We start from the raw sequence: 27,856 nt of genomic DNA, 5'->3' as shown, positions 1-27,856 counted from the left end.
ACCTTCCCAGGAGCCCAGCCTCCTTGTGCTGTGTCCTGACAACCTCAGCCCTGCCTGGGATCCAGGTGATTCTCCCTCTCCCTTTGTCTAAGGAAGGGGAACTCTGGTGTTCGCAGTGCTTGTGTCCCCAAGTCCCTCCCTGGACAAAAAAGGGGGAGGGCAGCCAAACATTTTTTTTGCTTGGGGTGGCAAAAAGCCTAGAGGGTGCGGCCCTGTGTAATCTTTTGTAATCTTCCCCTAATGGTTAACCTTGAGTTCAAAGATTGAGAGAGATTAAAAGAAAAGGAAAAACACATAGATCCATGAAACTTCAAACAGGTTACACACCAGCTATAACTATTCTCCTGTTATAGGAGTGATTCACCATCTTCTTTATTCAAGTGGAAGGAAGGAGCCCGAGCGTGTGTCTTGGAGCAGCTGAAACTGAGCAGACAAGGTAAATATTCTTTGTTGTGTAATAGATTACTAAAACATCTTCATGAGTAAATCTGTGAGTGAAATAAATATCCTTCAGGGTTCTGCAGTGGAGTGTATGCAGTATAAATATTTTCCATCACAGTTCCATAGCAAGAAGCTGAGATGTATGGGAATCTGATCCTGAAATGCTTTGTATGGTTATCTAATACAGAAATCACACCACCACCATGGTTTGTATTAATGCCATCACTTGGTTTGCGGTATCAGCACGGTGATGAAGCTTTTAATGGATCACTGGTAGTTCCTGCTGTGGCAGTAGAAGTGGATGGAAAAGTTAAGGCAGACACAGCTTTGTGCACAAGTACAGCTGTGGCATCTGGCTGGTTGGATGCCATTCTACACAGCAGTGCTGGCATTTACACTGTGTAGAAAAGTTGTAACTCTTGTACTCCTGTGTATGGGTGACTGCCCTAGACCAGCCCTTTCACAGGGTCCCTCAAGCTGGAAACTTCTCTGGAGCTTCCAGTGCAGCCTGAGGTGCAGAATGAAGTTAAAAGAATAATTGAAGTTGAGAACACTAATGCAAGTAGTAAAATAAAATACAATTGGCCAGGGGCCGATTGCATTGGGAAAACAGGAAGGGGAAGAATCGTCATAGTGACAGCAGCCCTGCTGCGTGGCAGCATCTCAGTGTGTCATTTTCTGATCTATGAAGGACAATGAGGTTTGTTTTATTTTATGCCCCAATGTTTTATCACGCCCTGCTCTAACTGGAGAGTTCCCCTGGTAACCCGATAAAGGCAAAGAGCCACAATAGTTGGGGGAATAGCGCAAAGGCCTGAGGGGAAAAAAGTTGTCGAACAAAAAAAAAAAATAGATGCTGTCCTGTCAGCCGGCGCTATCTTCTCAACTCCATTTTGCTTCACCATGCTAGATGGTGAACAGTGTGGGGTGTTTTTTATGGGAGTCTTTGTGAGCTGCTATTTAAAGGTGGAAGAGCTGCATGTGGCTCACAAGCCACGGGTTGGCCAGCCCTGACATAGGCCAATGCTTCTTCCAGAAGTTTCCAGCTCAGGGATCCTCTACACAGCAGCCAAAGTCCATTTACTGCACATTGCTGTCTGTCTCTGAGCCATTTCCATATCTCTGAGCCCTTCCCATTCTTCTGGGCAGGGCTGGCCTTAGGGCTGGGCAATCTGGGCCGAGGCTCAGAGTGTCACAGCCATAGGGGGACATGGAGGGGTGACACAAAGGGCTCAGACCCTGCCCCTCTCCTTCGGCTCCTTTTTTCTGCCTGTCAGCTGGCTTTTTTCTCTCCCATCTCCTCTGGCCAGCTGAGGGCACCAGTTCCACCCAGCCCCTCCCTGGAACCTAGGAGCCTAGAGCTGGGAAAGTATTCCCCTCTGCCAGGAGCAAAAATGTGCAGCATGTGAGTGAGCAGACGGGGGCCAGGCAATGCTGGGGAGCAGAGGAGATGAGCTCAGGGAGAAGAGCCAGGCATGGGGACTTCAGGGAACAGTGTGTGTGTGTGGGGAGGAACCAGGCTGAGGATGGCTGCAACAGAGGTGGGGCAGGGAAGGGAAAGGTGAGGGGCACTGTCTGGCTCAGTGAGCTAGAAGTTAATGTTCTACGGCTGTCTGGGGAGCAGTCTGATGCCCCTGGAGGACAGCAGCTGTTCTGACAAGGTCCTTGCACTGTACCTCTCCTCTGCCACCTGCACATTTTGCCCTTTCCCTGCCCTGCAACTTCCTGCAATCTCTCTGTAACCCTTCTGCCAGATAGGGCCGGCAGCAACCAGGGCCAGGTTCAATATCTAGGGGTCCATCTCACACAGAACCGGCATGAGCCCCCACCGAGTAGCCTGGGAAATTCACACACCCTTGGGTGCCGCTGAGAGGCAATGCTTCCCCACTCTCAAGCAGAGTCTGAGTGTAGAAAAGAAACTTTTAATGAAAGAGAAAGAGAGAAGTGACATGGCATTAACTTGGGAAAATACCATGAACAGAGTAACCGTCCCAGGTCAAATGGATTGAGCAATGCCTTTTGCCTCTCAGGCTCACCAGTCCAACAAGGTAAGGCTATGTTTACACTGGCGGCTTCTTATGCAAGAACATCTTGCACAAAGGTTCTTGTACAAGAAGTCTTGTGCAAGAAAACATCCATACTGCCATGTGCGAGCTGTCATTTTGTCCTTTTGTCCATGGCAGTGTGGACGTTCTCTTGCGCAAGAACGCTCTGATGGCCATTTTAGCCATAGGGCTTTCTTGCACAAGAAATCCCTGCTGAGCGTCCACACTGCCCTCTTGCACAAGAGCTCCTGTGCAAGAGAGCGTAATTACACCTGTTAAAAAAGAGCGTAGCTCTTGCGCAAGAAGCTCTTTCTTACCACGCCGTACTGTAAATTTCCTTGCGCAAGAGCAGTCGCATAGTGTGGACATTCTGCAGGTTCTTGCTCAAGAACGGCCATACTTGCGCAAGAAGCCGTGAGTGTAGACATAGCCTAAAGGTTCCCTTCACTTACCCAAACTTTCCCCGTACCACACTTCAAATGTCCCACTTAAAGCTTTGTCCAGTCAGTGCAGACTCAGACACATCACCCTGATGACTCCCTTCATAGAGGCTGATGTGGTGCCACCTGTGTGCTGCCCCTGCTTTCCACTGGTCGTTCCCACCAACTGCTCCGCTGGCCACCTGCCAGTCGATCCTGCCAGCCACTCCGCTGGCTGCAATGGGTCTGGCTCCAGGCAAAACCAGAGACTTCAGTTCTTAGTGATTTCAAATCTTTAGCCAACACCTACGCTAGCAAGAGAGTCCAGCTTCCACTGGACTAGCAAAAAGACTCCTCATGGGCTATGCCAAAACTCTTCTGTGCAAAAACTCTTCCAGAAAAGAAGCATCTACACTGGCATGTGCCTTTGCGCAAGAGATGTGCTTTTGCGCAAGAGCATCCATGCCAGTGTAGACCTTCTCCTGCGCAAGAAAGCTGTAATGGCCATTTTAACCATTGGGCTTTCTTGCCCAAGAAATTCATGTTGCCTGTCTACACTGGCCTCTTGCACAAGAACAGTTGCGCAAGAGGGCTTATTCCTAAGCAGTAGTATCATAGCTCTTGTGCAAGAAGCGCTGATTTCATACATTAGAACGTCAGTGTTCTTGCGCTAGAACTCGCGGCCAGTGTAGACAGGCAGCAAGTTTTGGCACAAGAGTGGCTGCTTTGGCACAAGATCAAGCCAGTGTTGACACAGCTATGGAGTCTGCTTTAGGTCTATCCTTAAAAAAAGGGGTAAAGCAGCAGGTTGAGCCAGTCTTACATCTTATACCTGGTAGGCATGAAGCAGACTGAGTCAAGCCCTTAAGCCCCTTCCGCCCAAATCCGTTCACTCAACTCTGGAAGGGGGGAGGCTTGTTCCTCTGAGACCTCTTACAGTCATGGTGTCTCTCCTGCAAGCCCTGGTGTCATATTTTACAGTTCCCACATTTAGTGGTAGCATGATTTGTGACCTCTCCTCCCCTCCCCCCCCACAACAGCCCCAAATTAGTTACAATACATCACATTCCATTCCAACACTGATCCTCCATCAGCCCTGGCTGAATTGGATTTACATACCACAGCTCGGATTCCTTCCCCCTCCTGGTATGAGCTGTATTTACATATCAACAGTTAACAGTTAATTATCTTGCAGAGTTAAACAATTGCTATGTCTGCATTGGCAGCTTCTTGCACAAGAACTCTTTTGCGGAAGAGTTCTCGTGCAAAAACTCTTTCACAAGAGAGCATCTACACTGGCATGTGCTTTTGTGCAAGAGATGTGCTTTTGCACAAGAGCATCCATGGCAGTGTAGCTGTTCTCTTCTGCAAGAAAACTCTGATGGCCATTTTTACCATAGGGGCTTCTTGCGCATGAAATTCATGTTGCCTGTCTACACTGGCCTCTTCTGGAAGAGTTTTTGTGCAAGAGGGCTTCTTCCTGAGAGGGAGCGTCAGAGTTCTCACTCAAGAAGCCCTGATTTTCTGCAGTCCAATGTCAGTTTACTTGCACAAGAACACACGGCCAGTGTAGACAGGTGGCATGTTTTTGCGCAAGTGCGGCCATTTTCACGCAAGAACGTGCCAGTGTAGACACAGCCTTGGAGAGAGCATTACCACCCCCAGGGCAGCTCTCTCCTTTTAGCTGGCTGATAGCAAGCAGTAATTCAGCCCCTGCTTACATCTCTAATCTCCTTTTCAGGCTACTCTGAAATTTAAGCCCAGATGCCAAAGATCTCCTCTCCTCCCCTCCCCAGCTGGAATAAGCAGCAGGCATGGGCTGGGGGAGGGAGGTACACAGACTGCTTACAAAGGAAGGGGAGTTAAAAGAAAATAAAAGCAACAGCTCCTACCCACGATTAGCAATATGTCTGTGTCAACAAGAAACTGACACTTAGCAAAAGGGGAAGTTTGTGTACAGCAATCAGAGCTGTAGAGTGCAAGGCAAGGAGAGACTTGCTATCAAGCTAGGCAGGAAGATGGACTTGCTTTTGAAAACTTCTGTTTAGGGAAAAGACACATTCTTTTTTTTTTCTTTTTTTTTTTTTTTTGTGGATGGTGCCTGCATAAAATTCCTTTTGTTACTAAAGGGCACCTCATTGAATTTCAGGCTGAGGGGGATAAGGTCATTTGGGAGGTGATGGCCCAGAGTCCTGGAAGGCAAGGGCCAGGAAGAGGGCTGGGCTCAGTTATTAGCAGGGCTTGACAAACGGCAGTGAAATCTACTTTCCAGCCCCTCTCTGTGCATGCGCAAGACGCTCATTGTGCATGCGTGAGCCCCTGGTGAACCGGGCGACTGACTGAAATCTACTCGCCACAGGCAAATAGAAACAGCAATTTGTCGAGCCCCGGTTATTAGGACTCATGATTATTTTTTTTTTGTCATTCTAATAGATTTTGTGTCATGGGCCATGGATGATCTCAATTATAGGAAATGCTTCCCAATGGCCTTTTACCACGTAAAATGCTTCCCAGAGATACCTCAGGGCCACGTCCCTATCGTAGGAGAGGAGCGTGTAATGTGTGGGGTACGGACTACAGTGTGATTTCCCACCTTCATGCTGTCAGTGGCCTGGACTTGCCACTCCCATGCTGGATTCTCCACATTTACTTTGTGACAATACAATTAACAGAATTTTAAAATAGTGTACAGAGAATATTTAATTTTTCAGTGCCAAATGCCTGCAGGAATAGGAGATGCTAGGCAGTTTTGGGAGTGGTGGCCAATGTGGGTGGGAAGGCACTGGGCATAGAAATTTCTGGTGATGTCTTGGGAATGGGGATTTCTGGGTGGAAGGTGTTGGGTGATAATGGGCAGGGAGGCAATGTGGTAAGGACACTAGCATCTGAGGGCAGGAGTTGGAGGTGCAGGTGGGTAGAAGTGCAGAGGTTGCAGTGAAGGTTGCAAAATGTTGGGGTTAGGGGCACAGTGTAGGATTTAGGGGGCAGGAATTAATGGCAAAGGGCATGGCTACACTAGCCACCCTAGTTCGAAGTAGGGTGGTTAATGAAGTCTTTCGAACTTGCAAATGAAGCTTGGGATTTAAATATCCCGGGCTTCATTTGCGTGGTCCCGGGCGCCGCCATTTTTAAATGCCCGGTAGCTCGAACTACCTGCCCGCAGCTACACGCAGCACGGGCTAGGTAGTTCGAATTAACTCTTAATTCGAACTACCGTTACTCCTCATCGCAGGATTTCTTCCACTGTTTGATCTGAGGAAGTGGGTCTGGCCCACTAAAGCTCATCACCTAATAAACCATCCTGTTAGTCTTTAAAGTGTTACATAGTGCTGTTTTTTGTTTCAGCTACACCAGACTAACATGGCTACATTTCTATCACTATTGTGCTCTCAAAGGCTGACTGCAGATTCCTTCCCTGTAGCTCCCTCTACTTCCCATTTCCTGCCTTTTAGAAACTCTGCCTGTCCCATACAGGTGAGCTTCTCTTTAAGTAGCTGCCTCCATCATCACATTTGTACCCTAAGTAGCTGATTTGAGCCTCCTGGTCCCATGCCAGGGGCCCATCAGTGTGGGGAGCTCGCCCCATCGCAGTGACAATAATGTTACTCTGCAGACAGCTAAGAGTGTTACTAGAAAGAACTTGGAGGCAGAACCAGCACCAGGCATGAGCAAAGCAAATAATTGCTTAGGGCCATGAACAGCTTCCTGGCTTGGAGTCAGGGGCTGGCAGACAGGGTGGCAGCCAGACTCTTGGCGGGTAGCAGCTGGACACCAATCTGTGGGAAGCCAGGAGCCTGGAGGTCTCTTGGCTGGTAGATGGGAGCCAGTAGGGCAGGAGCTGGGCTCTCCTCAGGGATCCGGGAGCAGAGGGAGAGGGGAACTGAGGGGCTGGGCAGCAGCTGTTTTCCCAGGAGGGAGGCAGAAGCCTGGGCAATAGCCTGGCAGTGAGCTGGTAGCCATGGCAACAACCTGGCTCATTGTGGGGAGCCAGGTGGCAGCTAGAGCCCTACACTGGCCCAGGGTGACAGCCAAAGCCGTGAGATGGGCGCTGGATCTTCAGCAAGGAGCCTGGCAGCCTTTCTCCTCAACGTCACAGCCCCAGCACCAAGCCATGGCACAGGGCTCCTCCCACACTGCATGGCAACAAGGTCCATTGACACAAGCCCTACAGCTCTCTGGGAGGTAACGTTACAAGCTCCCTGCTTTACAGCTACGAACCCCACAAAACATAGTGGCCTAGAACTGTTTGTGCAAGAGATTTAATTTTCATGCCAGGCCCTAAAAATGCCATTTATATACTATCGTTCAATTTGCTAACAGGATCTGGTTTTGTATACAGGCAGTCCTCGAGTTACGTGGATCTGACTTATGTTGGATCCCTACATACAAATGGGGCTTTTCTCACCCCGGAGGATGCGGGCAGCGGGACCGCCCAGACGCGCCATGGTCCCGCCGCCTGCATCCTCCGTGGCGAGAAAAGCTGCTCCATGTCTCCCTGTTCTGCTGGAGGGGGGGCCCCCAGCAGACCAGGGAGACGCGGAGCAAAGCCGCGGAGGACGCGGGCGGCAGGACCGCCCGCGTCCTCCGCAGCGAGAAAAGCCTGGTGTGCTGGGGGGAGGGGCGCACTAGCTGTGTCCTCCCCTCCCCCAGCAGACCATGGAGACGCGGGCGGCGAGACCGCCGAGACGCGCTGCGGTCCCGCCGCCTGCGTCCTCCACAGCTTTGCTCTGCATCTCCCTGGTCTGCTGGGGCCGGGGGGGGTGCAGCTAGTGTGCCCCCCCCCAGCAGACCAGGCTTTTCTCGCCGATGTCTGGGGTAGAGCAGCTGGGGCGCTGCCGGGTTGGTCCCGCAGCGCTGCTCCTCGGCGCTACTGGACCAACCCGGCAGCACCCCAGCTGCTCTGTCCCAGATGTCCAGATTTAGCCGCTGTTGAAACTGATCAGCGGCTGATTCCAGGAAGCCCCGGGGCAGAGCAGCTCTGCCTCGGGCTTCCTGTAGTCAGCCTCTGGTCAGTTTCAACAGCGGCTGAATCTGGACGCCAGTTCCGACTTACATACAAATTCAACTTAAGAACAAACCTACGGTCCCTATTTTGTACGTAACCCAGGGACTGCCTGTATTGGATACAATTTTTTGTTCTGAAAGATAGATAACACCAAAGTAAAAATTATATAAAATTATGTTTCCTATTCTGCAGATTCTTGACATGAGTGAAACTGAACAAACAATGGAGCAATCAAATAAATATATGTTCAAACATAAAGGAACTTATTTTGCACAAAACACTACCACAGCTGAATATATAGATTCACTGGAGGATTTTGAAATCAGAGACAGTGATGTATTTGTGGTTACTTATCCAAAATCAGGTGAGACTGATTGCTTGTTTCTCTGTTGAAAACTCATATCTGACTTTGTTGGAAACTCATATCTGAATCCTTTATTGGGTCCTGCTCGTTAGTGATCACCATTATGATCTATGTTTGGTGGTAGCAGTGTAAAATCTTTTAACTGCCACCAATTTATTAGAGACATTGTCTCAGTTCATCCCCATGTTTAAGCAGTGGCAGAAGTTTAACACTTCAGAGATAATCTGCAAAGTGTGTTAGAACTTGGAAATATTGTCAAAAGCTATTTACAACTTTGTACTATAATGAAACATGTCTATTCATTTTTGTAATAGACAACTATTTTTATTCACCTTTCTGTAACCATTTATGCAGGGCTGGCTCTAGCCATTCCTGAGCCCCGAGCAGCGAGCGTGTGATACATGCGCGGCTCTGCCCCTGGGCACATGATGCATGTGTGGCCCCAACCCCCGGCAGGCTGCGCACCTTGAGGTTCAGAGTGTCCCCTTCCCCCCCACAAAATATTAGGAAGCTCATTCTGGCACTCCAGACCCCCCACTCCCCACCATAGGACCGGAGCACAGAAAATCTACTGGGGTTGCCCCCCCCTTAGGCTCTGGTATGGAAGAGGAATATGGGGAGTGTCTTTCTCCTTCTCAGAGGCCACATTAGCGAGGGTTGGTTTTTTTCATTTGTGTATGACCCCCGTGTGACGGACCCGGCCGGGTCTGGGCACAGCTGAGGGTGTCCGCTCAGGGCGAATTGCTCAAATTCGGGGCTCCTTACAGCCCTCAGACTGGAGACCTCTCCAAACAGGCCACAAACCAGTCCCACAGAGCGCTTCAGCTGCCTGCCTGAAGCCTCATGAGCAAAACCCCTCCGGCACCCCAGTAATATCCGTGCCCCAGAAGGCCCCGGGCCTCATACACAGGTAAGGGGTTTTAGCACCCAACCTTACCTACCCCGAACAAGTTCTGTCCGGTTCCAAGAAACCAGCCACAGTTCCCAGGTTTATTTACACTCTGGATCTTACCCACAAGTCATTCTGATCCAATCCTTTGGAATCTAAAATCTAAAGGTTTATTACTACAAGAAAGAAAAGCATGAGAGTAAGGATGTTAAAGTATCATACATTACATGCATCGAATCTTCCAGTTCTCGATGCAGGCTTGCAGCAGAGATGTTATAGCTGCTGGCTTAAGAGTTTTTGGTCAGGATGCGTCCACAGTTCTTTCCAGCTCTTTGATCCCTGCACCACAGCCTTTGGGATGAAGAACTGAGCTGAGTACAAAGATGGAGTCGGCCACATGGAAATATCCTTCCTGATCTCTTCTTGGCTACAGGAGGTCACCTGGCCAGCGGCCTATCCCTGTGTTCCCTGCTGGTAGCCCTTAGGTGTCATTCCCCATTCTTGAGGTGTGTCCTTGGCCTATTGAGGGCTATTGTCCCACAGAGCCTTGCTAATTAGCATGTCTATAGGCTGAGCTGCTTTGCCCATAGTTCAACCACATACAGAGAAACATTTGGTATCCACACAAAGTACATGCTTACAACTTCACACACAGACATTATATAATTACATGAATAGCATATATGGAATCAGAAGAAAGTGAGCTTCTATTTGACCCCTCACATGGCTCCCTTTGTGCCACTTTTAGGGTCAACCTTCCCCCCCCCCCATGGGTGTAGCAGTGACCTGGCTGCTTCCCTACAATTCAGTAATGTGACACCCGCCATTCTGCCACACTTGATGTCAGCACCTCTGTGGTCCATGTTGGATTACTCTTCCGACTCCGACGCGGCATCTGAGTGGTTGTCTAGAGGCTCCAGGTCATGCTCCCAGCACCGATCACAGTCCCAGCACCATTCCCGATCACGGCACCATTCCCCATCATGGTACCACTCCCGGCACCGGTCTCCTTCACACCAGCAGCAATGGGGGCAGCCAATCTCAGTGTTGCTGCTGCAACAAATCTGGGCTCCCCAACCATCTGGACAATGGCCTTTCTGTACTCCCTGGGCCTATCACCAGAGCCAGGGATCCGTGTCGCCCTGAACAGCCTCCTCCGTTTCAGGGCCCCTGGTTACCCCGTCAGCTACCCCCTTGGTCCAGTCTCCCACCTCGACACACTCCCTGCCCCCAGGCCAATCATCCTCAGGCCCGACAGGGAGTACTGGCCAGAAAGCCAACTAGGTCCCCCTCCTCCCTTGTGACCACCTCTGAGGGTCCAGAGCACAGAGATGCCCCCATGGGGGACATTGCAAAGGGGTCATCGTCCTCCTCTCTGGACGAACTGCTGGCTGACGCGGCAGCCCTTATGCCCTTTATGGATGCCAGGGCCCATCAGGACCTCCTCCGCCGACTGGCCCAACACCTAGGGGTTCAGGCGGATAAGGTGGTCAAGGACTCTGACCCGACTGTCTACATTGTGTGATGCTGTTGCAAAGAAAGCAAACATGATTCTGAGGTGCATTAACAGGTGTGTTGTGAGCAAGACACGAGAAGTCATTCTTCCACTCTACTCTGCACTGGTTAGGCCTCAGTTGGAGTATTGTGTTCAGTTCTGGGCACGGCATTTCAAGAAAGATGTGGAGAAATTGGAGAGGGTCCAGAGAAGAGCAACAAGAATAATTAAAAGTCTAGAGAACATGACCTATGAGGGAAGACTGAAGGAAATGGGTTTGTTTAGTTTAGAAAAGAGAAGATTGAGGGGGGACATGATAGTAGTTTTCAGATATCTAAAAGGGTGTCATAAGGAGGAGGGAGAAAACTTGTTCATCTTGGCCCCTGGGGATAGAATAAGAAGCAATGGGCTTAAACTGCAGCAAGGGAAGTTTAGGTTGGACATTAGGGAAAATTTCCTAAGGGTATGTCTACACTAACACCCTAGTTCGAACTAGGGTGGTTAATGTAGGCATTCGAAGTTGCAAATGAAGCCCGGGATTTAAATATCCCGGGCTTCATTTGCATCTTGCTGAGCGCTGCCATTTTTAAATCCCCGTTAGTGCAGACTCCATGCCCGCGGCTACATGCGGCACGGAGTAGGTAGTTTGATTTAGGCTAATTCGAACTACCATTACTCCTTGTGGAACGAGGTGTACCGGTAGTTCGAATTAGATCCTGCCAGGGGCTAAAAAAAACCAGGCACCCACCTGGTCTAGAGCGGAGATCGTGGACCTCATTGAGGTTTGGGGGGAGGCCTCCAATGTCCACGATCTCCGCACTAGGCACAGGAATGTGGCCATCTACAGCCGCATGGCTGCCAGCCTGGCCACCAGAGGCGACCTGCGCAGCCAGGAGCAGGTGGGCTGCAAAATTAAAGACCTGTAGCATGCCTATGCCAGGGGCTCCCAACCAGGGACTGATCCAGACACCTGCCCTGATTATGAGGCCCTGGACCTCATCCTGGGGGCTCACACAGTCCGTGCCCCCCGGGTGGTGATCGACCCCGGGGCAGAGGGCTCAGCCCCAGAAATAGGGGAAGAGGAGGAAGACGAAGAGGACGACAGCCAGGAGCCGCAGGACCCTGCAGGAAGCCTGCCCATCACCCAGGACCCCCGAGTCATCCCACAGAGCCCATCAGCTGTGTCAACTGAGGCCGGGGAGGGCTCCATATGTGAGTGCCATCATGGTGCCCTTTTGTGGGGAGGGAGAGAGAGGGAGCCCAGGGACTGTGCACCTGGGCCTTGCCCACCATGGAGCAGCAACTGGGAGTCATGCAGGGGCCCTGGCTCATTCCCCACACACCGACCTTGCCTTGCAGAGGGGGGCTGGTTTCACCCACTGTGTCCCCAGGGAGAACTGACCACTGCTCTTGTTTCACCACAGCTGCAGAACCTGTGAGTGCAGGGTGCACCACCCCGCCTGGACCAGCCACCTGCACCCGGGCCAGCAGGTGTGCCAGGAACCAGGAGGAGTATCAGCAGTGGCACCTGTGGCTACTGGGGCAGCAGCTCTGCAACCAGGAGCAATGGGTCTGCGAGGATCTGCAGCTGCAGCAGCAGAGCTTGCAGGCGCTGGAAGAGCAGGGCCGTGCCCTCCGAGGCCACCTTCTGACCTTGGTGGGCAGGTTCCTGCCTCCTCCTGCTCCAGCTCCTGTGGCTGCCCCAGCTCTCGCTCCTCCTCCCACCCCGGCTCCCCCTCCCGCTTCCTCCGCCCCCCCCCGTCCCTCCTGCCCCGCCTTCCCTCTGACTCCAACCAGGGGCCCTCCAACAAGCCCTCTGGACTCCGCCAGGGGTTTTGACGAGACCCTCGAGGGCCTAGTACCAGTCTCCCCATTCCCCTTCCGGGATCATTTGTTTTGCTTTATCCAGGCCTGGAGGTCAATTACATCAGACTGCTGGGTCCTGAAGATAGTGGAATCGGTCTATTCCATTCCCTTCCTGTCACCCCCACCCACCCAGCCTCCCACCCCGTCCCTTTTCAGGGACCCATCTCCTGAGTCCCTACTGCAGGAGGAAGTGATCCACCTCCTCAAGCTGGGGGCCATGGAACCTGTCCCTCACGAACATTGGGGCAAGGGTTTTTACTCATGGTACTTCCTAGTCCAAAAAGCAAAAGGGGGCCTTCGCCTGATCCTATTCCTCAGGGCTCTGAACTGCTTCATCATGAAGAGGAAGTTCAAAATGGTGACCCTGGCAGCTATTATCCCTTCCCTAGCACCCGAAGACTGGTACGCCACCCTCGATCTAAAGGACGCCTATTTTCACATCGTATTTGCCCCCTTGTCAGCCGACGGTCAGGGCAGTGTGTGTGTGTGTGTTTCCGAGAAAAGGTTTAACGTCCGTGTCTTTACTGCTAGGACTGGGGTTCCGTCGCAGAGGATAGCCAGTAGGCCAACAGACGCCCCAGCGGACCTGACACCTGAGAGTGACACAAATCCAAACGCCCAAGCTCTTCCTAAACCTGTCCTTTATGACCGGCTGAAGTTCTTTTAAATTGTGATTGGTTCTGTTACAGCAACTGAAGGAGTCAGGTTAAAACTTAAACAGTTACAGGTTTATTAAAAAGACTTATAAATCATATGGTTACAATGGCTATTGCTCTCTTTCTTAACTGTTAGCAAATACAGATTTTAAAAAATGGTTACAAAGAAAATAAAGATAGAAAATAGAAATAATGGTACCAAGTGACAGCTTAATCTTTAAAGAGATCTAAGTCTATGTGTACACTTAAGACAAAGGACCACATCCAGGTACAATTTTTACCCCTTTCTGTGCCTCTCGACTCCAGCGTGTCAGGCCAGGGCCGGTCTCTCAATTCCTAGGAAAGACGAATACGAGGTGGGCATCCCTTCTGGAACCTCGGGAGATCAAACACCTAACCCAACAAGCAGATAGATGGTAGATTGACACTCAGAGAAAATGTGCTGCTGGACTCATCTTTATACCCCTGGGGGCCCGTATCCTCTTTCTTATCTTAAGATGCCAAATTGTACTGGTCTGTTTTGTGGTGCCAGTTCTTACAAGCAAGTTTCAAGTTAATTTACACTTGCAAGAGAGAGAACTAAATTGTGTGTAGTAGACATTTTTTACTGGGCGAGAGATTCCTCCCCCCGCGGACGGCTGTGTGTTCGTATCAATATGGGTTAAGTCAAGGACACTCCTTGGCAGCCTCTTTGTCAGCAATTGGCGTATCTCTGTTTACAGCCATTCACGGTCACACAGTCCGGGCCTTCTGCTCTGTGTGCCCTGAATGCTCCAGGAAAGCAAACATGGATGTTACAAGGGGGGTTCCTGTCTGGCTACACCCCTCCACCGCAGGTTCCTGCGTTTTACAGTGGGCCGGGACCACTACCAATTTTGATACCTTTTGGTATCTCTACGGCCCCTTGGGTCTTCACCAAATGCATGGCGGTAGTGGCCACAGAACTCAGCAGAAGGGGTGTCCAAGTGTTCCCTTACTTAGACGACTGGCTCCTCTGAGGGGGATCAGATGCCCAGGTGAGGAATCATATCGCCATGGTCCTAGACCTTTTTCTAGAACTGGGTCTCCTGTTAAACCTGGACAAGTCCACCCTAGTCCCCACTCAAACAATAGAGTTCGTGGGCACTATCCTGGACTCCCGGTCCCAGAGAGCCTCCTTACCCGACTCCTGCTTCCTCACGCTGAAGGTGGAGGTCAAGTCACTTCAGAGCTTCCCGATGACTATCGCTCAGACTTGCATGTGTCTGCTCGGCCTCATGGCCACTTGCACTTATGTAGTGCAACATGCCAGACTGCACATGCGTCCCCTGCAAATGTGGCTTGCACGGGTGCACAGGCCGATCACCCACTCCTGGGACAGGGTTCTGACCGTCCCTATGAGTGTCCTCCTCGCAAGTGGACTTGCTAAGAGGAGGTCTATTCAGGAGTCCCGTTCTCCAGACCAGCTCCGTCACTCCGGCTTGTAACAGATGTGTCGGATATGGGCTGGGGAGCCCACCTCAGGGAACTGCACACTCAAGGTACATGGTCCCCACACAAAGCCTCCCTACATATTAATGTCAGGGAGCTCAGGTCAGTCCGTCTCTCCTGTGCGGTTTTCCTTCCCCACATAAGGGGCAAGTCGGTCCTCATTCTGTTGGACAACATGACAGCTGTAGCATATATAAACAAACAGGGTGGGACCCGGTCCCCCCGCCTGTGCTCTGAGGCACTCCACCTCTGGGAGCTCTGCATCGGGGCGGATATCCACCCGATGGCCTCATGCCTCCTGGGCTCCAAGAACGTCCTGGCAGACAGGTTGAGCAGGTCATTCATGAGTCACAAGTGGTCCCTGCGTTGGGACATAGCCTAATCCATTTTCCACACATGGGGGTTTCCCCACCTGGACCTGTTTGCCACAGCCCAGAACGCCAAGTGTCCCCACTATTGCTCCCTCCTGCTCCCTCCCTAGGAAAAGTAGGAATAAGAGATCCTCCGGAAAAGTCTTTATTTTCCGGAGAATCACGTCTAAACTGGCGCTTTTCTCCGGCTTATCTCCAAGCCGGAAAAAAGCGGCAGCCATTTTTAATGCAAATGCCGCGGGGGATATTTAAATCCCCCATGGATTTGCCTATTCCAAAGTCTATGTTAGCATCCCTTTTCCGGAAAGGGGTCCCAATATAGACACAGCCTTTGTGTTTTTGGCAACTTGTTCCTCAAAATCTTTTTTGGCTTTTCTTGTTACATTTTGACACTTAAGTTGGAAGTGTGTCTGTTCCTTTCTATTTACCTCACTAGGATTGGACTTGCACTTTTTAAAAGATGCCTTTTTTCTCTCACTGCCTCTTTTACATGGTTATTAAGCCATGGTGGTTCTTTTTTAGGAATCTTATGTTTTATAATTTGGGGTATACATTGAAATTAGGTCTCTATTATGGTGTCCCTTTCATACAAACATTGTATTTCATGTATAATGTAAAATGAGACTACGGTTTGATGAGATCGTGATCATGGAAGATTATTACATGACATTAAAACAAACTTAGCATCAAAGCTCTTTTAAATAACGTTATTTCCTTTCCCAGGAACTGTGTGGAGTCAGAATATTTTGAGCCTGATTTATCATGAAGGCCATCGGGATGGAACAGAAAATATAGAACTAATAGACAGAGTTCCATGGCTGGAGTATAACTTACGTAATGTTGATTATGTCAATCGTCCATCACCTCGGCTCTTTGCTACTCACCTGCCTTGCAATTTAGTTCCAAGAGATCTCAGGAACAGGAGAGGAAAAGTAGGTGATACTATTTTCACAATTTAATTAATATTACCCAGGAAAAGTTCTGGCTTTCAGCAGTAAATCAGCCTGAATTCTCAGAGCCAGACTGTCTGCCTTTCCCACAACAACCTTTGCAGAAGTATATCTCCCTTGGATACGGATGGGGTTCATGTTACTCCAAAGCCCCATTCTATGTCCTAAAGCCTGCCAAGGGGAAGGTTCAATCTAGACCTCAGGACATCAGTGCCCAATTTTATTGGAGATCATTTTTATTGGAACTGCTGTGCTTGCTGTCTGGACCAGGAAACAGAGCTCCTTCTGTATTATGATAGCTCACCCCAAAAGAGCAATATTGATGGGTATGATCATTATAGTCTGCTTCGTATATGTAAATTGCAGTGTCCTTGTTGTGGTGGTGTTTGCAGCTATGACCGTGTAAGTTCTGCTCTTATCCATGTTTTATGTCTCCTGCATCTTGAAATATCATGAGACTCCTTGCCAATGGAAGGGAGTTGGCTTGGGCCAGATGCAGGTCAAGAGGAATCCAGAGAAAGGATTTCACACTGAGCTTTTTCCCACTGAAGGTGTGCAGTGCTCCTCTGCCTTACGGTTGAGGAAGTGGGAGAATTGCCTCATGGGAGCAATGCCAATCTCTTACATTTCCATCTACATAGTCCATGAAAGGGGCTTCTGTGCACCCACTTCCATGTGAGACACCCTCTTAGCAGTTTCTTTATCTCGGTTGCAAAAACACTCCAGTAGGGGGAGCAGATGCACAGAACAGAACCCTACTGTGCATGAGCTCCATCAATGAACCTCTCAATGCATAGGTACCTTCCTCCTCAATTGCTTTATTGTTCAGTCCCTGTCTCCCGAGCAGAAAGACTCCCTACGACTACAGTAAAAATCAGTTGAACAACATCTCTTATGCTGCACAAAGCACAGTTTTAACTATAGAGATAGGAAAATCTTGCTTAAGTCAAGCATTTTAGCATGACTTATTAAACACGATCGACAGGAATGGACTGGCAATCAAAATAGGTCTGGAAAATGGGTTGAGAATGGCCCCCTTCCCTCACTGCTCCAGCCCCCTTTGCCCTCTTTTGCCCTGATGCTCACCACCTGACCACCCTTTGCCCCCGTTTCTCTCATGCCCCTGTGCCCTCACACGTGACTTGCTCTATCTCCACCTTCCTCATGCCCACCCCTTCTTTCAAGCCTTCCCCCAGTACCTCCCCCTTTCCCCTCTAGCTCCCAATGCCCTTATCCTCTCTTCTCCCAGCATCACCCTGTCCCCCGTCCCACTGACACCTCCCCTCCTGCCCTTTTCCTCATTGTCTCCACTTGGCTCCCAGGCATTTGTCTCTCCTCCACCCTGTCCCTTCCCCTTTCTTCTCCTGACCTGTCCCCCTCCCCTCTGCACAAGCCCCTTCCTCTCCCACTCCTTTCCCCTATTTTTTCCCTCCCTCTCCCCCACCTTCTGCCTTCCAGTTTGTGGCACTGGAGTCTGTGATCAGGTCCCAGAATCCCTGCAGCCCTGGCCCCGGCTGCTTTCAGGGCTCCAGACCACTTGCTGGGCCTGGAGCTGGGTCGCGTGGTACAACTCTGTGCTGGGTGGTTTTAAAGTCCTGGACTGTGACGTCATGCCACTCCCGGGCATCTCCTCTCTCAACTGTTGCGTGGCTATTGAGCATGCCACGCCTGAGCTCCCTCGGCCCAACATGCCCCGTACAAATATTGGAATAAATTGCCAAGGGAGGTGGTGGAATCTCCCTCTCTGGAGATATTTAAGAACAGGTTAGATAGACATCTGTCAGGGATGGTGTAGGTGGAGCTTGGTCCTGCCTTGAGGGCGGGGGGCTGGACTCGATGACCTCTCGAGGTCCCTTCCAGTCCTATGATTCTATGGCCGATGCTGGGGAATTTAAAATGTGGGTCTGTGGCATCCCATCACAATCCCCCTCCTCTTCCAGCTCCTACCAGCCGGCCCTTCGGACGATGGCCCACCGGGAAATTCCTGGTATCCCGACGGAGCAGTCCGCCCCGACGATAGTTATTACAATTGTCTACAAATAGCTCTATCCACAATTTTATGAAAAAGGGGCAAATTCATGCTTACTGGGATTTTAGTCTGAGGATACTTTTTTCACTGAAATTATGTATCAAACACAATACACACAAACACACATCTGTTACTCACTTGATTGTGATTGGTTATTAAAAGGAAAACAAAATCTAATCCATTTATTAAAAAGTTTCAGTTCTTTTAAGGTAGTACACCTGTAACTGCAGTCTATGTTAATATTTGTGATTTTTATTATTACATCTTCCATGATTTTAAAATATTTTTGCTGCCTTCTTGCTGTGCAAAAGACCCACACAAACAATTTAAAAAGTTGAAGACCCACCAAAATGATGAATCCCACTGGGATTATCAGCCAATGGGACTATCAGCTGCAGATAGCTGGACACACGGGCAGGAGAGGATTTGGAATTAAAGAAGTGCAGTATTGACCCTGACTGTGCAGAAAGTGCTGGCAAGGCACATAAGAACCATTTATTTAAAAGCAGAATAAACAATAGTATCAAGCACATATTTTAATTCTCCTCATATGCAGAGATTTTAAGGGTTCTTTGCAAGAATAGAAATTGTATAAAACCTACAAATTTTTAGGTTTATTGTGTCCTTGTAATACGTCTGAGATTGTCACTGTTTTTACCTTACAGGTTATTTATGTTGCCAGAAACCCTAAGGATGTCGTGGTTTCCTATTTTCATTTTTCCAAGCTTGCTGTCAAACTTGAGACAATATCAGATTTTAACATTTTTCTGGAGAAGTTTTTAGCTGGGAAAGGTAAGGCATCATTTCCTGCTAAAGAGCCATGACCTCTGCACTGACCACAACCCATATAAGCTAACTCTGTGGATAAATTACATAGAAGGTGGAGCTTGTCAAAATCCTGGTGCCCACTCACAACTGGTGGTCGAAGGCTTCAAGTAATGCACTAACTCCCATGGTTCACAATAGAGGTTTTATGTGAAAAGAATGGCAGAGAAGCTGCACGGTCACGTGCACCGCATCAATCAAGACAAGTCACGTCATGAATCGCAACTGGGAGTTCAGTCTGAACCCTAACAGTGATGATTTCAGTGAATTTCACCTGTACTTTTGCGCTCAGATAACAGAGGTGAGGAGATGAGGATGAGCCTTGTACAGAGAACACACACAAATACTTTTCTACCATTCTCTTTCTAGTTTCATAGATTTCCATATCTATTTTGCCTACTCCTCAATCCCAAATCACTGCAGATTGGACCTCTGTAAATGAGTCAATCAGGGGCCCTGACGGCACCCCTAGCTCTCCGCCCCCAGTCCCGTGCTCCCGTCACCCGGTGAACCGCCGTCCGGCGTCCCAGTCAGTTTCACTATCGGCCCAAGGGGCCTCTTCACGGTCAGAGGCCTCCCATAGCGGGGAGAGGGGGGTCCGGGCCTGCCCCCTCTCACGGACCCCAGCCCAGGGCCCTAAGGACTCAGACGCTTGAGCCGTCTGGTCTGGCTGGCGGGGCGTCTGCCATAATGGGCCAGCCCACAGGCTCTCTCTGCCCGCCCTGGGCTACTTCCTCTCCCCGCCGGTCTACTATGTCTGCGCCAGTGGCTTACCTCCTCGGTTTAGGTCCCACCCGCTGCGCTGTGTCGTGGAAGGGCTCTCTCCGAGCTCTCCCCTTCACCGGTGATGCTCGGGGGTTTAAATGTCCACACCGCTTGGCGCCGGAGGGGGCTCCGCCCCCCATGCATGGGTCCACTTCCGGCTGGGCAGCGAGGGCACGAGGTGATGTCGCCCCTGTGGTGACATCCCTCGGGATCGCCGTCTGGCCCGGGTACCTCGTCGTGGTGACTGTCCAGGAACAGCTGGCGCACCGCCGGCCGGTGGGCACTAGGGCCGCTCGGCCCGCCGATCGTGGAGCAGCAGGCTCCGGAGCGCCCGGCTTCCACTCGAGTGCCGCCGCTCGCGGAGCAGCCTCTCTGGAGCACCCGGCTCCAGCCCAAGTGCCGCCATGTACGTGACTTCCAGGGGGACCGGAGTGCGGGGCGCCTCTGCTCCGTCACAACCTCCCTGGACCGGCATTACTGGGACCTGACCAGTCCCGAATGAGAAAATTTGCACACCATAGGAGGTCCCCTGCCACCAACCCCCAAATCTTTCTCAGCAGCCAACCCTGCCTCGCCCTGCCCATGCAACTTGGCTGGGCTACTTGCCCAGCTACTGCAGGATCCCTGGGAAGCACAGGTTCCTGCTTTTGCAGCAGGCTTCATTCCTGCACAGCCAGGGGGTCTGGAGCTTCAGTCCTGGCCCCACACAGTCCTGGCCCCATCCCGATGGAGCCTTGAGAATCCACTGAGCTCTGACCCCATCACCATGCAGCCAGGGGAAGCTAAGGAGCTCTGACCCTGCACTCCTTTTGGTTGCCGTAGGGGCTCTGGACTCAGCCCCGCATGGCTGTAGCCTGCTGGAGTCTGCTCCGGGGCTCCAGTCCCAGTCCTGCACTGCCCCTGTGCTGCCCTCACCTCTGATGCCCTGCCGGCTGGTCCTCCTGTTACTGGATCTTGAGGGGAGCAGCCAGATCACTGATGCACCCATAGGTGGGGGTGTTGGCCCCAAAAATGGTATAGAAGGAGGCCATGTGAGGTATTGAATAGAAGCTTACTGTCTGATAATCCTATGTACGCTGTTCATGTGTTTGTATAATGTCTGTGTGTGCGGCACGGATATTGCTGGGGTGACAGAGGGGTTTTGCTCGTGAGGCTTCAGGCAGGCTACTGAAGCGCTCTGTGGGACTGGTTTGTGGCCTGTTTGGAGAGTTCACCAGTCTGGGAGCTGTTAGGAGCCCTGGATTTGAGCAATTCGCCCTGAGCAGACGCCCTCAGCTGTGCCCGGGCACGTCCCGGTCCGTCACAGAGGTACAACCTGTACTTATACATCCGAAGAGTGGAAAGACTCAGCTGTTGCCCATCTAGCTCCTGAGTTCTCTCATGATGTCGCTGACAATGCAGAGTTCTCACCAGTGCTGTTTGTGCCACACTGAAAAATTAAGTTCATATTAAATAAATTGTACACATTCTTCTGTGATTGTTCTTAGTGTGACTATTTTCTCTGCACAGGAACTTTCAGACCAGACTGCAGCTTGATCTTCCCTAAGCTTTGAATCCTTTGTCTCTTTGTCCAGCATAGCAATTTTCCTAGCAGGAGAGAGCAGTGTGACTCCTCTCCAGCTGTTAGTCAGTGAGATCACCCTTCTTCAACACCCTCCAATAAGTCCAGGTTTTAACCTCTCAGGAGGGGTCTCTTTTCTCCACATATTGTAACAGGTCTGTCAGTTTTATGAGGGTCATGGGGTCCAGTTCTTTTAGCACTTCCGCTGTGATTTAATCTTCTTGTGTTTGTTGTTTTCCAGCTGCCTATTTGCAGCTCCCCAGCAGTGGAGTTTCTCTAGAGTCTCTTTCCCCTTTTTCAGGACCTCCCCGGTTTTATCTCCTGGGGGTTTCTCCATCCCCACCAGCCAAAAGAACACTGGGTGGGGGTGTATCCCCCCAAAATTCTGCCACCACCCACAGATCCTTGTACCAGTTGCACTCCTGCGGGCGTCCCTTTTCCTGTGCCCCGTTCTCTTCTGGCTTGGGGTCAGAGTCAATCTTAACATCCTGCTAGACCCTCTGAGCCTCAGTTTTTCCAAGCTGCTCAGTGGAGTTTGAGTCTTCTATCTAGAGAGCTGCTGAGTTCCAACTTCCCCTTTTGTCCTTCTAAGGGGTTTTGGGTGGCCATGGCCACCATGAATCCTTCCCCTCTGTCTGCTCTTTCTGGGCTCTGTCGCCTAGCATGCTCTGATTCACTACTGCCTGGGCTTTGGTCCCCTTTCCCCCGGGGCTTCCTAGGCTAAAGGTCCCCACTCCCTCTTTCGGGGATCATTAGTTTTCCTCTAGTTGGTGGGTCCTAGTCCTTATTTAATGCCCTTAGATGTGGAAACTCCTCTGCTACTCTGACCTGTTTCCAGTTAAAGGTGTCCTGCACTTCTGGGAGCACTTGGGTCACTGGGTTTGACCTCTTATCAGTATGCGTACACTGTGTGGCCAATGACGATGATTTACCTGTTTCCTACGTATAAGTGAGCAGGCTGACGTAGTGTACACTAGACCCCTCAGGGGTTTCCTCCCCACCCTCACTGGGATGGTGGACAGCCTCTATCCCTTTGTCCACACACCAGCATGAAACTAGCAATAAGATTCGGACCTTTGCATTCCATATCCAGGCAATCCTGTTTTTTGTGTCCTAGCTGCCCACACAGCCAGCAAATTATCATGCTGAGTCTACTGGGTGTTCATCAAGGTTCCTCCTTCCTGTCCAGGCCTTTCCTGGAACAGATTCCTCTGGCTTCCTCCCCAAGACATTGTTCTCAGAGTGTAAACTCTCTCTGTCTGGGGGACATGTATTTTTGGTTAACTTCTCTGCATTGGCATATATTTCTTGGCCAGCTTCTCTGCATTGACCGTCGTGGGCTGGTGGCATCCGACCCAGACTCAGATATTCTTGGAGAGGCCCCATAATAATTATTCTAGGATGAGTGTCCATTATTTCCCCCACTGATCACATTTTTGGCCTCACCAGTGGCTGGCCCAATCCACGAGCTTTCGGTGACTGTCCAGGGCTGCACAGCTGCAGGCCATCTGGCCGCTCTGAAATTTTGGCAACGATTTCCACCCGCAGTCCCACCTGGTCGAGGATGGCTGCCTTCACCATCTCATAGTTCTGGGCATGCTCCTCACCAGTGTTCCTTCTAAGCTGTGTGGCAGCAAAATTTGCCAAGTCCCCCTACTCTCCCTCGCCGGCGCAGACACCAGTAAGTCAACCCCAATTGTGGACCGATCCTGCCAGACTCGGGGCAGGCCACCAGGGTGTAGGGAGCACCTAGGACGGAGACCTTGGGTGAGGGATGACGGAAGGGCGGGTCAGCGGCCCGGCTCGGCCCGGAGGGGGTCGCCCCAGCGCCACGCCCCTCCACATAGAGGTAAAAGTATAACCTTTATTAGTCAACATGTAACTGTCTGTCTGTCTAAAGAAAAAAATAATCTGGTTTTGTATACTGAGATTGGAAGATTGACGTGGCATGATCTGTATCTCATGTTAAACGTGAAAGTAAACTAGGAAAAGGTTATGAATAAGAACATACCTGAAATAATATCTCAAGGGCCCAAATATCCCCCCGGCAGCAGAAGGGGAAAAAATCTGAAATAAGGACCTATGCTCCTTTGATTCTACATGGTCAGCTCTGCTGATGGGTATTCTGGGATGCAAACATGCCAATAATTGAATGGCTGTTCTGTTTGAGATCATTAACATTTATTTCTATACATATTCTCCTTCCCAAGTGTCTCCTGGCTCATGGCTGGATCACATCAGAGGCTGGTTCACCCACAGGGATGACTTCAACATTCTCTTCCTTACCTTTGAGGAGATGAAGAAGGTGAGACCAGTCAATCACTTTATAGCTCTGATAAATAGTAAACAAATGCCTCCCTTGTTCCCTGTTTTTACCACCCTTACTCATGCTGAGTTGTGCTTTAGTCTGTGAGACGTTTCATTGATTGCACAGAAGAAGGTACATCTCAGTGATTTCAGTGAGTGTCCTTGTAAAAGTATGTCTCAGTGCAAAGGGGGAAGAATCAGAATAATTGGGTGAGATCCTTAACTCAGTTTGGCATTCAATAGCATGTAAATGCCTAGTTCACTATATCATAACAGATCTCCCCTACTTCCAATTTGCAATGGTTTGCCTTGCTATTCTTCTGTCAAACTTTCATGCTATTTTACACACTGATAGGGTATGTCTACACTATGGGATGAGGTCAAATTAAGATACTTTAATTGCATGGCTTCAACTACTTTAATTGAATGGCTGAAGATGAAGAACCTTAACTCAGCTTTTGGTGCTGCCCACGCCGCAGAAACCTAAGGGAGAATACTCTCCTTTCGACTTCCCTTATTCCTCATGGAAGTAGGGCTACTGGCATGGATTGGAGTGCCCCTTTCAGTTCAAATTAGTGGGTCTTCATTAGACCCCCCTAAATCTAACACTGGAAGGTTGACAGTAGCAGCTTCGATCTTCTCTGTAGTCTAGTGAATGAAAATCTTACTTATGAAATTGTGTAGTAAAGTTTAAGGTCCCAACGAAGAAGTCACCTTTATTCTTCAGTGCTCTAACCCTATTCTTCATTTTACACATTTGTTTAAGGATCCCGTTAGCCTTTACTCAATCTCTTTATTTAGTTTTTTTTATTTCTTAAAGCTAGGAAACTCACTTTAAAATAATGTTCATTTCAGGATCTCAGAGGCGCTGTGCTGAAAATCTGCAAATTCTTAGGAAAGCAGCTAACAGGAAAGGAACTGGACACAGTCGTAGAAAAGGCTTCATTTGATAACATGAAAAGGGATGCCAGAGCAAATTATGAAAACATGCCAGAAAGTGTCCTGGAACGAGGCAAAGGACATTTCCTTCGCAAAGGTAACACAGTGGCTGCGAAGTCTAATCAATATTTATTCTTCCTAATCCTGGTTAGGTCATGTTGAGGCTATCAACCAAGGACTTCCAAACACAACTTTCTGTGCTTGGGAAATAACTGGATTTAGGGAATTACTACTGTTATTTCCAAAGAGTTTGATTAGAAAGAGCTGGACAAAAACTGGTGAAAGGGTTCAATGATAAAACTATCAGTATTTCAACAAATGAAAATTGTCAATAAGCTCTTTTAGGGTATGTCTACACTACAGTGTTAATTCGAGTTAACTTTATTCAAAATAGTTTATTCGAATTAAGATAATTCGAATTAACACATCTACACAGGTAAGGCAGCGGCAGCCAAGTCTAATCAATATATAATCTTCCTAATCCTGGTTAGGTCGTGTTGAGGCTATCAAACGAGGAGGTTTAGGATGGAGAGGCGGGAGGGGGAGAAGGAGTGGGAGGAGGAGCGGGAACTGGGAAGGCAGGAGGAGCAGGAGCAGCGTGAGGCAGCACGCTCTGCACCTGGGTGTGCAGATGGGCACAGATGGCATGACCCTGGGCAAGCAGCTCCCACCGGAACTCCTGTTCTTCCTGCACCTGCTGCTCCATGATGTGGGTCTGGTCTCGCAGGTCCGCAAGCTGCTGCTCGTGGTACCCCTGCAGTGTTGTGGTGTTCCTGCGGAGCCCTTGGGTGTGGGAGAATGTCCCATGTGGGGTGGTGCGCCCTGCACGTGCAGGTGGTGCAGCTGTGGAGAAAGAAGAGAAGTGGTCAGTTCTCCCTGGGGACACAGTGGGTGAAGCCCAACCCCCCCTCTGCGAGGAGAGGATGACCGTGTCCTGCACCGTCAGAACCATTGTGCTTGCCCAGAGGCCATGTTCAGAATGTCCAGCTATCCCTGGGATTGGGAGGTTCCCCGAGACCGCACCCATGCCCCTGTGCTGTGTATAGTGTGGCTGAGATGGGGGGAGGTGCCTCCTGCCTCTTTGTAGAGGGGTGTGTGTGAAGGGAGGGTGTCCTGCTGTGTCCTGCCCCAGGGTCCGGACTGTGTCAGGTTTCTTCACACACACGTATGCCTATCAGGCCACAGCCCCTGGGTGTCATGCAGCTGGAGCCACCTTCCCAAGGGTGGCATGGAACATGCTCGCACGTGCACAGGTTGCTGCGTGATGTATGGTAGTCAAGGGCTACGTGCGGGGTCTCTGTTTTCCCTCCCCCGAGTAGGGGATGGTGATGGCACTTACTTTGTGTGGCCTTCACGGACAAGCCTGCTGACTCCGGTGCTGGGACAGCTTGGGGGTCCTGCCAGCGTGGCACCCTCGGTGATATCCCTTCTGCCATGCGCAGTTCAGGGCCGTCCAGTCAAGGCTCGCTGTCCCCTGTGGTGGTGCGGGCCATCCTGCCCCCCAGGATGGGGTCGAGGGCAGGAAAGTAGGGGCAGGTGTCAGCCACTGCTGAAGCACCGCCCCTGGTGGCCCTGGCGTATGCCTACCGCAGCTTCTTAACTTTGAGGCGCACCTGCTCCTGCATGCGCCTGTGGCCCTTTCTGGCTATGGTGGCCGCTTTCCTCTGCCTAGTGAGGAGACCATGGACATTGGGGGCCATGATCTCTGGGTACAGCTGAGGACATCCACTCAGGGTGAATTGCTCAAATTCAGGGCTCCTTACAGCCCCCAGACTGGAAACCCTCCCAAATAGGCCAATAACCAGTCCCAGAGAGCTTCAGCTGCCAGCCTGAAGCATCACGAGCAAAACCCCTCCGACACCCCAGCAATATCTGTGCCCCAGATGGCCCCAAGCCTCACACACAGGTGAGGGGCCTAGAACCCAATCTCACCTACCCCGAACAAGTTCTGTCCAGTTCCAAGAAACCAGACAGATCCCAGGTCAATTTATCCTCTGGACTTTACCCACAAATCACGCTGAGCCAATCCTTTAGCATCTAACATCTAAAGATTTAGTGCTGCAAGGAAGAAAAACATGAGAGTAAGGTTGTTAAGGATAGTACGTTACATGCATAGAATCTCCCAGTTCTCGATGCAGGCTCTAGCAGAGATGTTATAGCTGCTGGATTAAAAGTCCTTGTTGCACATCCTAGGTTAGGATGGGTCCACAGGTCTTTCTGGCTCTTCGATCTCAGCACTGCTGCCTCTGGGATCAAGTGCTGAGCTGAGTACAAGATGGAGATGGCCACATGGCAAATTTATACCTCCTTCATGGTTTCTTCCAGGCTGGCTAGAGAGCCACATGGCCAGTGGCCAGGTGTGTCTTTGGCCTTCATAGGCCCATTGTTCCCTGGAGCTTTGCTCATTAGCATGTCCATAGGCAAACATTCCTAGCTCATTACTCAAGCACATTCAGAGAGAATTCCAGTCCCCATACAAAGTACAGATCCCTGACTCCATACACAGACATTATACAGATATATAAAGAGCAGATACTGAATCAGAAGAAAGTAAGCTTTTGTTTGACCCCTTACATGGCCCCCTTTTTACCACTTTTGGGGCGAACACGCCCCCATAGGTGCAGCTGTGACCTGGCTGCTCCCCTCATAATCCAATAACGTGACAGGGGTATTGGAACTGATTTGTCTCTGCAGTTGCTAAGAATAATTTAGAGCACAGAATTAACCACACATAAGATCTAAGGGTGTGTTTATACATCACCCTGAACTCAAAATAAAACTGCATGTCTTATTTTGAATCTATTTTGAAACAGCGTATTTAGAAATTGTTCTTCTAACATTTGCAGTGACATAAATCAGTACAAGGAGATAAGAACTGAGCTATATAAAACTACCGGTATATAAAGCAGATTGAGTGAAATTATCTAGAAAGAGCAGGTCAGAGAGGAGATGTATGCTCCACTGGAAAAAAAATCCAGGGGAGGGGGACGTTTTACTGTATTTGTCCAGCTCTCCATGTTTGGTAATGTACCTCCAAAGCCCTAGAGAGGTAAGTTCTTGGGAGATGAGAGAGGAAGGGCCTGTCTGGGAAGAAAAGGGATTGAACCCAACCAGAAGCAGTCACAGCCTCTTACCTGCACAAGTGATATTCAGATTATAATAATATCTGCAAGTGGCCTCTAATCCCCAATTCTCCGTCTGTGTCTCCTGCCCCAGGGACCATTGGAGACTGGAAGAACACAATGACTGTGGCGCAGAGTGAAAGGTTTGACAGCGTTTTTAAGGGAAAAATGAAAGAGCTGCCTTTCAAGTTCATCTGGGATATTCATGAAGATCTCTAGTGTGGGCTCCAGTTGGAGACAGGTGACAGTACACCACAGGGAATGAAAATATCTCTTTGTCACAGGTGTTCATAAAAATCCATTGTGCTGTGCAATTAAAGATTTGAAACCTGCAAAA

The 27,856-nt window shown here is 50.1% G+C and overlaps 1 protein-coding gene across 4 annotated transcripts; it reads left to right on the top strand.

Moving 5' to 3' along the window:
- On the top strand, positions 1-27,856 carry LOC102448569 (amine sulfotransferase-like). 4 transcript variants are annotated; one of them, XM_006123237.5, is made up of 7 exons: positions 132-436; positions 8,103-8,274; positions 15,745-15,953; positions 18,666-18,792; positions 23,362-23,456; positions 24,314-24,494; positions 27,614-27,856. In XM_006123237.5, the coding sequence occupies exons 2-7, from the start codon at positions 8,112-8,114 to the stop codon at positions 27,736-27,738; spliced, it is 900 nt and encodes a 299-aa protein (XP_006123299.3). In that variant the 5' UTR covers positions 132-436; positions 8,103-8,111; the 3' UTR covers positions 27,739-27,856. The 4 variants fall into 4 exon arrangements, with proteins under 4 accessions (XP_089633346.1, XP_089633345.1, XP_089633344.1 ...); XM_089777220.1 differs by lacking the exons at positions 15,745-15,953; positions 18,666-18,792; positions 23,362-23,456; positions 24,314-24,494; positions 27,614-27,856 and adding exons at positions 1-65; positions 12,083-13,276 and having other exon boundaries at positions 354-436; XM_089777219.1 differs by lacking the exons at positions 18,666-18,792; positions 23,362-23,456; positions 24,314-24,494; positions 27,614-27,856 and adding an exon at positions 12,083-13,229 and having other exon boundaries at positions 108-436; positions 15,745-15,880.

The sequence above is a fragment of the Pelodiscus sinensis genome, chromosome 3 (assembly GCF_052426305.1).
Source record: "Pelodiscus sinensis isolate ZL-2025 chromosome 3, ASM5242630v1, whole genome shotgun sequence".
In the NCBI taxonomy this organism is placed as follows: Eukaryota; Metazoa; Chordata; order Testudines; family Trionychidae; genus Pelodiscus; species Pelodiscus sinensis.
The sequence above is the reverse complement of the archived record's forward strand: the minus strand, read 5'-3'. Positions and strand labels throughout refer to the sequence as shown.

Excerpts from the sequence above, each read along its gene's own strand:
- LOC102448569 (XM_089777219.1), top strand. The coding sequence starts at position 8,112 with ATGAGTGAAACTGAACAAACAATGGAGCAATCAAATAAATATATGTTC. Across the intron at positions 8,275-12,082 it reads GGTTACTTATCCAAAATCAG|CTGCAGAACCTGTGAGTGCA; the intron begins GTGAGACTGATT and ends GTTTCACCACAG.